Source organism: Pyrus communis, chromosome 2 (assembly GCF_963583255.1).
Source record: "Pyrus communis chromosome 2, drPyrComm1.1, whole genome shotgun sequence".
In the NCBI taxonomy this organism is placed as follows: domain Eukaryota; kingdom Viridiplantae; phylum Streptophyta; class Magnoliopsida; order Rosales; family Rosaceae; genus Pyrus; species Pyrus communis.
Genome location: NC_084804.1, coordinates 17,461,327 through 17,474,546, shown reverse-complemented (window position 1 = coordinate 17,474,546; position 13,220 = coordinate 17,461,327). Strand labels below are relative to the sequence as shown.

The 13,220-nt window shown below is 36.1% G+C and overlaps 1 protein-coding gene across 1 annotated transcript; it reads left to right on the top strand.

The window, feature by feature from the left end:
* The first annotated feature begins 5,138 nt into the window (after nucleotides 1-5,138).
* Nucleotides 5,139-8,602, top strand: LOC137725586 (peptidyl-prolyl cis-trans isomerase CYP21-1-like). The gene is made up of 7 exons (XM_068464320.1): nucleotides 5,139-5,495; nucleotides 6,350-6,428; nucleotides 6,528-6,575; nucleotides 7,071-7,094; nucleotides 7,181-7,363; nucleotides 7,503-7,578; nucleotides 8,131-8,602. Exons 1-7 carry the CDS (start codon nucleotides 5,394-5,396, stop codon nucleotides 8,291-8,293), a joined length of 675 nt encoding a protein of 224 aa, XP_068320421.1. The 5' UTR covers nucleotides 5,139-5,393; the 3' UTR covers nucleotides 8,294-8,602.
* Nucleotides 8,603-13,220: the final 4,618 nt, after the last annotated feature.

Here is a 13,220-nt window from a genome sequence, read left to right as displayed (position 1 = left end):
ATTGACAAAGACAAAAGGCTCCTCAAGGGAGAGTTAACCGGAAGTGTGAGAAGACATTTATGAATAAATGTCTTCTTTTGGAAATATTATGCATGCCTAGATAAATATAAGTTTCAGTTACACTTTTACAGGATAAATCGACTTCATGATATATTACTAGCCCTTATGATTTAAATTTAGCTTGTTCATACTACGGACATGACATTCAGCTTACACATATATGAATTATCTTCAGCTTGTCCATACTGCAGACATGACATTCAGCTTAGAAGTTGATGATTCATATTCAGCTTGTCCATATTATGGACATGACATTCAGCTTACATGTGTATGATTCATATCCAACTTGTCATACTACGAACATTACATTCAGCTTACACATGTATGATTCAAATTCAACTTGTCCATACTAGGGACATAACATTCAACTTACACTAGCTATGACTAATGTATTGTTACATTTCCAGCTTACACTAGTTACCACAAGTGTATTGAATTGTATGCCACACTACCAAACTTAGTGGCAAAGATCTTCTTAGCATCGAGGTAACTTGCGACAGCCCTGATCAGTTCCTATTGAGTAGAACTACTCCTTTATGTCCTTTTAGTTTATATGAAAGTCCATCCGCGAATGGATGAGAACTTAAGATTTCTTAGCGCTTTTACGTCTTCTATTTTTGTTGTAAACATATGCCATGCTCTGAACAACTTATTATGCATGTAGTGGAGGGTATACAACCCGTTAGATGTGGTATTTCACGGATGCTATGTTGAAATAATTAGTATATTTTTCAGCAAAATTTGGGCCCAAACCTAACTTCAAAGGCAATTCTGCCAAATTTTTGATAGATTATTCGAAGTTATTTTATTAAATTGTATTTTGAAATTGGTATCAGGCGGAATATCCTATATAAAAAAATAATAATATGCTAGACTGACAAGTCAAGCCCGCTAGTCGACTAAGATAGATATGTTAGTTAGTTAATAAACCAAAGATTAAATGACCAATCTCAGTTATTAATAGTTATCCTAATCAACAAGCTCTTAGTTTGTTCCAAGTTATTAGCATGTCAGGTGAGCATGATTGTGAGCACATACTTATTAAATATTCAAGTAATACACGTAGCATGTATATGTATGTGAGGTATGTGACACAATATAAGTAACTATAAACATAAGATGTTTTGGCTGGAAAAATCCACATTTGGGTTAAAAAACCGGGGACTCTCCACTGAGTCCAATCCACTAGTATAATTAAGGTTCTTACAAAATACCACATAAAGCTTAATTCTTAGAACTCTATCTATGGAGCAACTTTATCTTTGTGCAACCTTGCCTCACACAAGATGGATTCCTTCGGTAATCATGAAGTGGCAATGATAAGCAGCTCACGAACTATGCATCGAGACCAACTCTTCACCTTGTCCACAATTCAACAATCTTTCTTGGAGAAGCAAACTTTATCTGCCACTTCATCGCACAACTGGCTAATACTAATGAGACTTGACTTCAAACCTTCCACATAATTAACATTCTTGAGCTGAGAAAGACCATAAATATTAACAATACCCTTTCCAATGATTTAAGACTTGTCACCACTACCAAAGACAACCCCACCGCCTTTGAAAGGTGAAAGAGATAGGAAAACATCATTGTCCCTAGACATGTGACGAGAGCACCCACTGTCAAAATATCATACATTTGGTTTAGTGGCAAAGAGAGCATTGAGTACAACTAAGCATCTGTTGGAGACTTTCTGAATCCATTTGGAGCGAGGCATCCCCTTTTCCATATTGGATGACTGCACAAGTTGAGCAATTCTGTTGACTTCATTGACCGTTGATCCACCTGATTCTTCAACGTGTCATTCTTCCTAGAGTGAAGTTTCCTACACTTAGAATGAATGTGGCCCAATTAACCACATTGATGACATGTGGGAATAAATCTAGACTTTGAGCTTGAATTGACTTTAGGTGCCACAAGAGGAGATTCTCTCACAAAATTTGATTTGGTACCCGTTAAGCTGAATTCGTTTTCCACGTAGCCAAGACCACTTTTATCACCATGAGGTTTCCCAAGGCTAATTTTTTCAGCCCCAATGGTAAGACGAATAACCTTGTCCTTTGCCTCATTCAACTTAAGTAGTTGTTTACGATTAGCCTTATGATACATAACGTTATTTGCTTTTAACACATGAATTTGATTCATCAAGTTTTCTTGAGATTTAAGCAATTTTTGAACTTGAGCTTCAAGAGCAGCAATAACATAATCTCTTTCCACTTTGTCATTGCAAGGAGAATCCTTCTCATCATGTTCTTTGATATGTGCCTCAAGATAATCAATCTTTTCATCCAGTTCAGTTCTAACTAGACTTAGAGACTTGTTTTCTTTCTGCAATTCAATAACTTTCTTAGACAACTCAATTTTCTCCACTTTTGTAGTACACGTCTCATAAAAAAGAAGATTATCATACTTAATGCACAACTCATCATAAGTCATTTCTTCGTTGTCATTCAACACTAGATTATTATCACTTAAGGACATTTCCACCATCGGAGCAACAAAAGCAACATTTTTTTCTTCATTTTCTGACAATTCATCAGAATGCACAGACCCTTCACTTTCACTTTCACTCCAAGTAGCCATCATTGTTTTGTCCCTTTTCTGATTTGATTCCCTGTTGTTTGCACACATAGTATCACGATGTCCACTACCACCATAAGAAAATCATAGACCAGATTCTCCAGATGAGGATTTTGCCTTACTACTTGTGAACTTTCCTTGTTTTCTACCAAAGGTGAACTTTCCATGAGATTGGTATTTTGAGTTTTCAAAGGGCTCCCCAACCTTTTTGATCTCCATTCCTTTATTGTTGAGAAATCTTCTGAACTGGTTGACAGACAAGGCAACATTATCTTCTAGAACTTGCTCATACGGGTTATTGACAATCTTTGCATTTTCAACACTATGAAGAGCAACATCACTCCTTTTCTTGGCATCGTCATTTTCCATATCTAGCTCCATTTTATAAGTGATAAGCTTACCCACCAGTTTTCCAAGTTTGATCTCATTCAAATCTTGAAATTCTTGAATTACAGCATTCTTAGCCATGAATCTCTTAGGTAAGGATCTCCTCTTCTGAACAATGGTAATTTCATCAATAGATTTGCCCAACCCTAAAGCTTCATTAGTTAACATTTCGATTTTTTCATAGAAAACCGAGAAGGTCTCAGATTCTTTCATCCTCAAGTCCTCAAATTTTGAAAGAGTCATTTGAAGTTTCAGATCCACCACTTTTTTATCTCCTTCATGGAGATTTCTAAGCTTGTCCTGCTTGGCCGTTGAGAAATAGCAAATGTGTGCAAATTGAGTTGGAGAAATGGCGGTGACAATAACATTTCTTGCTTTTATGTTTGCCATGGCAAAAGTAACTTCACCAGAAGACCATTTTCCTTTAGGTTTAACCATAGATTCACCATTAACATTTCTTGACGGTGCTTCCCATTCCAGGGTAAGATAGTCAACAACAATTAAGTCTTGGGCTTCCAGAAAGATTTGAAACTTTTCACTTCATGCAGCATAATTAGATCAATCAAAGAATTGAGGAGTATTGCAAGATGTACCAACACAATCAGAGGTACATGGTGAGATTTCACCAAATTCTAGTAAATCCCAGAGATCACACTATGTATATGGCCGGAAAAACCTACTTCTGGATTAAAAAATCGGGGACTCTCCACTGAGTCCAATCCATTAGTATAATCAAGGTTCTTACGAATTACCACGTAAAGCTGAATTCCTAGAACCCTATTTATGGAGCAGCTTTACCTTTGTGTAACCTTGCCTCCTACAAGATGGATTCCTTTGGTCTTCACGAAGTGGCAGCGCATCCTTAGCTCTTTGCCTTGTGGCACCAAGACCAGCTCCCAAACTATGCATATGATGATGTGACAATGATATGCAGATTTGGATTCAGATGTCTAGTCAGTTTCTCCTGTCAAACAGTTGAAGGAAGAAACTGACGAGAATCCTAAAGTGGGTCAGTTTTAAAGATTTGAAACTATAAACACTTCACCATTAATTTAATGCAAAACCAAAGACAATGCAACCCTATTCTTCAATGATTGGGCGTTTAATGCATGAAAGAAGGTTTTGCAACTAGAGTTTTATAAATGAAGAACAAAGAGAAAGGTAAGGTCTTAATGCCTTTCTCACTCTAACTCCTCACTAGAAATATGATTTGAAAATCCCTAAAAAAACCGAACCCTGGCTGGGGATCTTAACCCCAAAAGCTTTAGTTTGTTTTTCACCTACCAAGGACACATGTCATCCTACAAATCAATTAGAAAAGATTTAGAGCTGAGATCTGACTATCGACAGAAAGTTGTCAGGAAACCCATGTGGGTAGGTCTTAATTTGCGTGCCCAACTTGCTGGAAATTCACGTGCAAGCCTGACTAGACAACTAAGCTAGTCAGAATGGAATAGGAATGTAGACGTGAAATGCACATGCATGAACAAACCTTTTGAAGTGATATGTGTCCCATCCTTGTACATTTCTTCATAGCAAACACAACCATATATAGAGAAAAACCTAAGCTAGATTGAGCAAGTGGTACACTTACAATATTGACAAGGGAAGCCAAACCTAAGAGTATAGACTTTACATATTTGCACGCATGTTATGGCTTCGTCACACTTCGAGTGTCAGCTAGTGCACTTTGATTTGGTTATCTACTAGATATCCGGGTTGGGTGTCATTAAGGGTATTGAACAAATGAATGAGCTTTTGTAAATTACGTTACCTCTAGTGAATGAGTAGTAATTTGACATCAAACTCATCTCTACGAGAATCGAATATAAAATCTCATACTTACAAGGAAGAATACTACCCCGTAATACTAAATGACTTATGCAAACAATATAAGGAGTGAGAGATTTGAACTTACCAGTACAAAGATGAATACTACTAACCATATAAATCGTTATTGATATTCCAAAAATCTAATTGTGTGCTTCAAAATTCCTATATTTTAAAAAAAAATACTCGTGTGAAAAATACAAGAATGAGATTTGTGAAAGCCAATAATAGTTCCCTTACTCTTTTTTTTGTTGAAAACTATTGTCATTACTCGTTGAGACATTATTTGGACTTTGGTTAAGAGAACCTAAACTTGCTGTGTCTGTCTCACCGAAAATTCCAGGTCTTCGTTCTCTGCCCCTCCCTCTCTCGCTCTCATCACCGTGTCTGTCTAAGTTCAGAGGTCGCTGGCACCACCGAATTTATGGTCTTTCTTAGGAGAGAGGAACTAACATGGAAGATCAACAAGGTAGATATAGTACTTTTTCTTAATTAATTCAGATATATATTCACATATAGAGAGGATCGAAACGATGCGTCGAGAGATCTGCGTCCTGCTTCAGCCTCGATCCCTCCTCGTCTTCTTCGTCCTCGCCATTTTCCTAATTTTCGTTTTCTCGTCCACCCATAAACAGGTGAGCTTTTTCTATCTTTTTTATTGGTATTTACACATAATTTATGGATCTGAATGCGATTTTGTGGTTTTTATCTGCTCAAACAATTGATTGACAATGTGGGTTTAATGGGTTTTGCTCAAATTTTGGTGCTTTATGACTTATTAATTCTAGTATTTGGCATAGGGAAATCAGAATCTGAGGCTAATTGTTCACATATTTAATGAATTCTTTAATTGGGTGCTAATAATTTGAAATCTGCTAAATGGTGAAATGGGTTTAGTCTTAGAGGGTGTTTGAGGGTGGGAGCCTTATGCGTTGGTCAAACTCTGTAAATTCGTTATTGTGCTACTCACAGTGCTTGCTAAGTGAGCTATGTTTAGTATTCGGGTAATTTCGATTGTCATCTTAATGCATTTCAATTGTAGGCATTTGGTTTCGTGAAACTTAGTAGTTGTGAGCTCTATTTTCTAGCCCCATGTGCTTAAAACCGATACTGGACTACAAGTGTGAGTGGATAGTGCGTAGGCAGGGCATTTTGAATCTTTTGATTTTGTTTTGGTTTGACATCTGCCATCTGTTTATACCACCTGAACAAAAGAAAAAGAAATTTACGGATGTGTTGTTGAAGCTTCATTTAGGATATGTATTGGGATGAATAAACATGTCTGCATGTTAAGCATGACCAATTGGTGTACTAGATCCTATGAAGTCGTGGAAGTTCATGGTTTTATCATTACTTTTCTGATTACGTGGATTTATGTTTTGGTGGTTTGTTCTTTGAGTAATGATGCCATCACTTTCAGTAAGTGCAAAGAATCGCGTGGACCTAATATTACAAACAAATTGGTTTAACTCTCTAACTTGATGTCTAGGAGGAAGTGCAAATAGAAGAGGTGCCTGAAATTACCCACAGAGTATTCCTTGATATTGATATTGACAGACAGCACTATGGTATGGCTTCATGTCTATACTATTACGTAAACTATTTTCCCCCTATTTCATATTGGTTTCCTATGCCCTGATAACTTCTATTCACCTTTATATTTGCAGGTAGAATCGTGATTGGATTATATGGTGAGGTTGTGCCAAAGACTGTTGGTATGTGATCATCTCACTTGTTAATACATTGTCATTAGAACCTTAGAAATATTTGTTTCAACTGGTCACAGTTTATTATTTAGCACAAATTGGTTGATGATAATCCACCTTCATATACATATCCAAATGTGGGAATATTGATCGCAGTCCATGATGATATAATCTGTAATTGCTTACTAGATTAAACATCTCGTCATTGGAATTCTTTTGTTCGTATCAATGCATGCTAATAACCAAGCTAATTATGCTTGTTAAAATTTTTGGGACAATGTTTTTTGGGTGCCCAATTACTTAAACCTCACTTAGAAACAGGTATACATGAAAACACACACTTTTACACGTACAATTACACTCCACTCAGCCAGTAATTTTCGCAATCTTGCTGCCTTTGACTCTGCTATTTTGCAGATCTGCCAACTTGCTTTCTTCTTTTACACTACATCATGGTTATCTCGTACCACTTAATTATCTAACACCTGAAACTTTTTTCTGCAGAAAATTTTAGGGCATTGTGCACAGGTAATTGGAGCTACTGCAATAGTTTATCACTGACAAAAGCTTCTCTTACTATTATTGTGCTGATTCAAACCTTTTTATGAATTTAGGGGAAAAGGGCAAAGGTGTTAAGGGGAAACTGCTCCACTATAAGGGAATACCATTTCATCGTATAGTATCTGGGTTCATGATTCAAGGTGGAGATATTGTTTCTCGTGATGGGAAGGGATATGAATCTATATATGGCGGCACATTTCCAGATGAGAATTTCAGAGTGAAACATTCACATGCAGGTGTTTAATTTCAAAAGTTTATGGCTGTCCGTTTTCATTCCTTCGATGATCTATGGATTTCTAAAGCTCCTAACTATCTGAATTGTTACAAAGTCATTTTTATTATTTTTTTTTCCCTGAAACTGTATTTTATATGCAGGTGTTGTTTCTATGGTAAATTCAGGCCCTGATTCCAATGGCTCACAGTTCTTTATCACCACACTCAAAGCTAGTTGGTAAGTTTTTTTCGGGGGTGGAATTCTGAATATTTGAACATTTGTACAAATAATTGGCTCAGCACAAAGATTCAGAGTTCATGCAGCCAATACAATTGCGTAGTTACCCTATACAGAACTTCCAAAAAATGTGCACTTTTTGTTCTTTGGGATGGTTCCAGCCATCCAAGATAGTCTAGTGAGATGCTCCTTAATCTTCTCCCGTGGTGACGCAATCAGAGCAGGCTGACTTGACATGCCTTGTGAAGAATTTTCTGGATGTCACTTAAGATGCTAAGACCAAAGCAATTAGGATCAATCATTGAGAGAAAGTCTTTGGAAGACCACCAAAAGAAATTTATGTGCACGCAGGCGCATGAGTGCTTAAACTTGCTGAATTTTGGAATCTTGCACTTAAGAATCACACTGAAGTTTCTGAGAATGATCAACATGCATCAATCTAGTGATGAAATAGTTTGTAGTTGTATAAATTGCCATATAGGTCTCAGGCTATGATGCACGTCTAGTCCAAGGCTAGTTATACAGTGATGATATTTTGTATGTGTTCTACAGGTTGGACGGGGAGCATGTTGTCTTTGGCAAGGTTATTCAAGGAATGGACACGGTGTATGCAATCGAAGGGGGGGCCGGAACCTACAGTGGAAAACCCAGAAAGAAGGTTGTAATTGCTGAATCAGGAGAGATACCCAAGAGCCAGTGGGATGAGGAAAGTTGACACTTAGCACAACAAATTTTTTAACTTTTGAGTTCGGTAAATTGGTTTTTTAGATGAGTCACCGATACGAGTTTCTTCCCTTCTACCTAGTTACATCAGTCTCGGGTTTTTCTCCTGAATATATTACAGTCTCTCTCTCTCTCTCTCGCCCCCTCCCTTTGTAATTGGCAAGAGTTGTTAGTACAAACATGTTTTGTTGTAGAGGAAGTGAGGAACCGTATAGAAATCATCATTTTTTTACTTCCCGTTTGCCCCCATTTTTCTCAGGCATGTGTATTTGACCTTTCATTCTGAAGTTGCTTTTATTCATCCCTTATTTGTTCGCTTAAACTCTTTATTTTGGATGGAAGTTTTAACGATGTTATTCAAAATGATCATTGTTTTACGTTGTGACAAAATTAAAGACCAACTTAGAAACCAAAACTCCAAGCGGACCAAATTTTAGAGACCAAGGCTTCAATTTTCTCTTTATTGCCGTCTAAAGCATACTAGATACTAGGTCATTAGATTAAACGCAGCAAACTAATGGAGATCTATAAAAACAACATAGGATTAGGACAACATTAAGTTGGCATAAGGGCCTATATGAGATCTATAAAACGCAGCAACGTCATGGCATGCCTCAGACTCGATCATTCGACGTATCACTCTCAAGCTGTTGACTTAAAAACAAAACCTGTTAATTATTATTAAAGAGAGTGGGCGAGTTCAAAATAATTCCAATCATTTAGAAGAAGGGAAAGTTTCGAATTTGGAACGCAAGGTGAAAACCTCCCTCTATCGTTAACAATGTATGCAAGGACAATGAATTTATAGAATTTCAGACACGTCTTGCAGTAATAATAGTTTAGAGGCATGTCACTATACTTTCCATAATATGACATAACAAATAATGGATTATTATGTTTCCATAATAGCACGAAAGTACAACGAATAGGAAAAATAGTTAATCAGTAGGATTCGGCCATAGGATTCCCCCCAACCGAAACACCCAATTCTGTATCCAAAGAAAAAAAAGAAGATTGAAAAATATTAGACTTTCATTTCTCTTCAGCAGTTTGGAATCGGAAATCCAAAATATCGCATTAGAGAAATTTATTATGTATTCAGTCTCTCAGAAGGACATAATCCACTTTGGAGAGAAAGATTAATAGAAGAGATAGACATATAATTGTAAACGTATGTTTGTTGATCTTCTTATTTTTGAGCTTCAGAAATTGCAATAAAAACCCAATCAAAACCTTTTTTATATGTACTGAAACCAGTATTTTGTAACGTCGAGATTTCCTCTGTATTCACAAATTGTGTTTGTTTTTTTAATTTATTTTCTATTTATCAAATTATCCACTTTGTTCTTTTATTTGGATAATTTTATTCCTTATCAAATTTCTTCATAATTTATTGCATGAGTTGAGTTTTGTTGTTTTAATAGCTTTTTAGTCCTTTTATTTTAGTGAAGTCTTGTGATTCCAAAGTGCAGTTCTACCTTTCTAAGAGCATCTTTAGTGGAGTTCTTAAATAGGGACAACCACAGTATAAAATGAGTATAAAACAAATATAGAGACAAATAAATTTCCAATGGATCGGAAAGAAAGTCTTTAAAGTATAAGGACTCACCAAATGAGATACCAAATTAGGTTCAAATCTTGTGGATGGTGAATTCGATACCAAATTAGGTTGCTCATTGTGTGGTTTAGTCGAACTCCCCCTCCCCTTAGTGTAAAAATATCGATGTACTAAAAAAAAATGTATAAGGACTCACCAGATACATTTTGTATGTCCTTACATATAAAGACTATATAGGATAACCTTGAGTGAAAAATGGGACCCGCAATCTTGACTAAAGCTTTTAATGCTTTTAATTAATTAAAAAATGGTTAACATAAACAAAAAATGTGCACTTTGAGTGAAAAAGGGGATCCACAATTTTGATTGAAGATTTAATGCTTTTAATTAATTAAAAAAAAAGTTAACATAAAAAAAAAGTGCACATAATCAAATTATCACATAAAAATCATAAAAACTTCAAATTTAGGGATTATACTATAAAGACTTTATCATTGGAGGCAATATTCCTATAGGGACGCAAAGATTCCCTTTAAGTGCTTAAATGAGTACTCAAAGTGATGGTGGGAGTTCCTAAATAAGAACTTCCATTGGAGATGCTCTAATAGTAACAAAGATATTGTTGTTTTCTTTTTCGAAAGAATTGAGTCCATTTTAATATAATTTGGGTATATTCAAAATTATTTTACGAAAATTGACATTTATGAAAATGAGGTAAATTTTTGCTATTTATGATAAAAGTTCCATAAATTTAGGGTAAACTACGGTTTAATCCCCTAAACTATTACCTTAGTTGAAATTGACTCCTTAAACTATTTTTTTTAGTAAATTAACCCCCTGAACTATTTAAAATTAGCCAGTTAACCCCTTACTGTTGGATTCCGTCCACTATGTCGTCAAATTCAAGGGCAAGTTAAACTTTTTATCTTCGATTTTTACTTTTCAGTAATAACCACCAACAAAATAATGCCACGTGGATATAGAATAATTCAAAAAACTTATAGCATAATAAGAAACATAAAGAAACCAAATGTTCCTAGTCCCAGCTCCGCCGTAGCACTATATTGTCCGTTTTGGGCCCCTGCCATGCCCTCATGGTTTTGTTTCTGGGAACTCACACGAGAACTTCCCAGTGGGTCACCCATTATGGGAATGCTCTTGTCCGAACTCGCTTAACTTCGGAGTTTCGATGGAACCCGAAGTCAGTGAGTTCCCAAAAGGCCTCATGCTATAGGGAAGGGAGTATGTACATATAAGGCACATCACCCCCTCTCTGTTGGTCGATGTGGGATCTTACAATCCACCCTCCTTAAGGGCCTGACGTCTTCCACAGATACAATAGTCTCTTTCGTTATCAGTGCCATGAGGGCGAGGTGACTGTTGAGTAAGGGTTGTCAAGACTACTTAGCTCATGTTGGGCTCAACTCTACCTTAGTACGATATTGTTAGCTTTGGGCTCCTGCCATGCCCTCACAATTTTGTTTCTAGGAACTCATACGAGAACTTCCCAGTGGATCACCCATCCTGGGAATGCTCTCGTCCGAACTTGCTTAACTTCGAAGTTCCGATGGAACCCGAAGCCGGTGAGTTCCCAAAAAGCCTCATGTTATATGGAGGTGAGAATGTACATATAAGACACATCACCCCCTCTATGTTGGTCGATGTGGGATGTTACATTGTCATTACACATTATTATGTGTCCGCATGTCATAATCTTATTGGTGGTTATAAGTGACATGTAAGAATTGATGGTAAAAGAGACTAATTTGCCCTTGAATTTGACAAAATAGTGGACAGAATCTAACGACAAGGGGTTAATTGGCATATTTCTGTTATGTTCCTTTCAAGTGTAAAAATAAGGATAGTATAAGTGTAAAAATAAGGATAGTATAGTGGCACAAGTAAGGGTGTCAAACCACATGGACTGATTAGACTTGTACAAATTACTAGCTTTATGTGAACCCTAACTAAACAATGCAAATACAAACTGAATTTAGATTTTTCAATTGAAAACTAAAATAACTTAAAAATGCAAGAAAGATAAAGATAAATGATAGGCTGATTCAAAATAATGGGAATGGAACTAGGGATACCGATTTCACCATTACAAGCCAATTCCATGAAAATTAAGTCAAAACGCATTCAACTTTCCAATCTGCAACTAGGGTTCGTTTTACTCATTTATGATCATCCATTTGATGTGTGGGTGTGATCAAGTACTCCTAATCTGCAACCCAGTTGTGATGTTCAACATAGATTACCAACTAAGAATTCATGAAGAACAAGAAAACTTCAAAGAACCAAAGAAATCACATGGCAGGATATATGCATAGCAGTTTCTTCATTCATTTACATGTCTACCAAGATTAAGCATGATGTGTACTATAATCTTGATCAAATAATTCATAAGCAGCCCTAATGGTGATTAAACATTAAGATTAACAAACAAATTAAACTATAAAATTAGTGAATGAAACAAGAACACATATTGATCGAATACTTTAACTTAATAACATAGAATAGTTTTGCAAGGCTACATCGAAATCCCCAGCTATGAACTTAATTACACAACATGATTACAGAATATATAAATATTAAGAACAATATGAGTGAAATTTCATAGAAGAAACCCCCTTGAAGCAATTCTGATGTTGAACTTCTCCAAGAACAGCGTGACTGCGTGGTTTCTTCGGTGGCAGCAGATGGTGAAGGGAAATAGGATTTTGTTTCTGGAAGAAAGGCCAAAGAAAGAGAAGAGAGAGAGCTTTGGGCGTCCCCAAGGGGGGCTTGTGTAAAAGTGACTTGAAAACCTAGTATTTATATGCTAAATGGGGCTGCAACTGATTACAAGGTGATGTCAACCATTAAGCCAAAGTTTTGAACGTTTTTCCTTACTTGGCTCCTCCAAATCAGGTTAGATAATCCAATTCCTTTCCCATTTTGCTCTTGGTCTCCTAACCAACCAAATTCGCTTTGAATTCTTTATTTGGCCTTCAAAACAAGTAACAACTTTATTTGGGCTCCAAAACAGGCCACTAAACTTCTCTCCACGTTTGAATAATGGTCAGTTGTAAAAATGGCATGTTTTCACTTCTTTTTCCTTCAAATTGATCCTAAAGTACATGTAACTGCACATTAACACAAAATAAAATAAAATGCAACCAGTTTAACTAAAAAACATGACAAATAGAATAGAAATGGATGGTATAAATGCATGAAATATATGAGTTATCAATTTAACATAGTTCAGGGGGTTAATTTACCAAAAAAAGGTTTAAGGAGTCAATTTCAACTAGGGTAATAGTGTAGGGGGTCAAATGACAATTTACCCATAAATTTATCATATATCTAGCTAGTAATG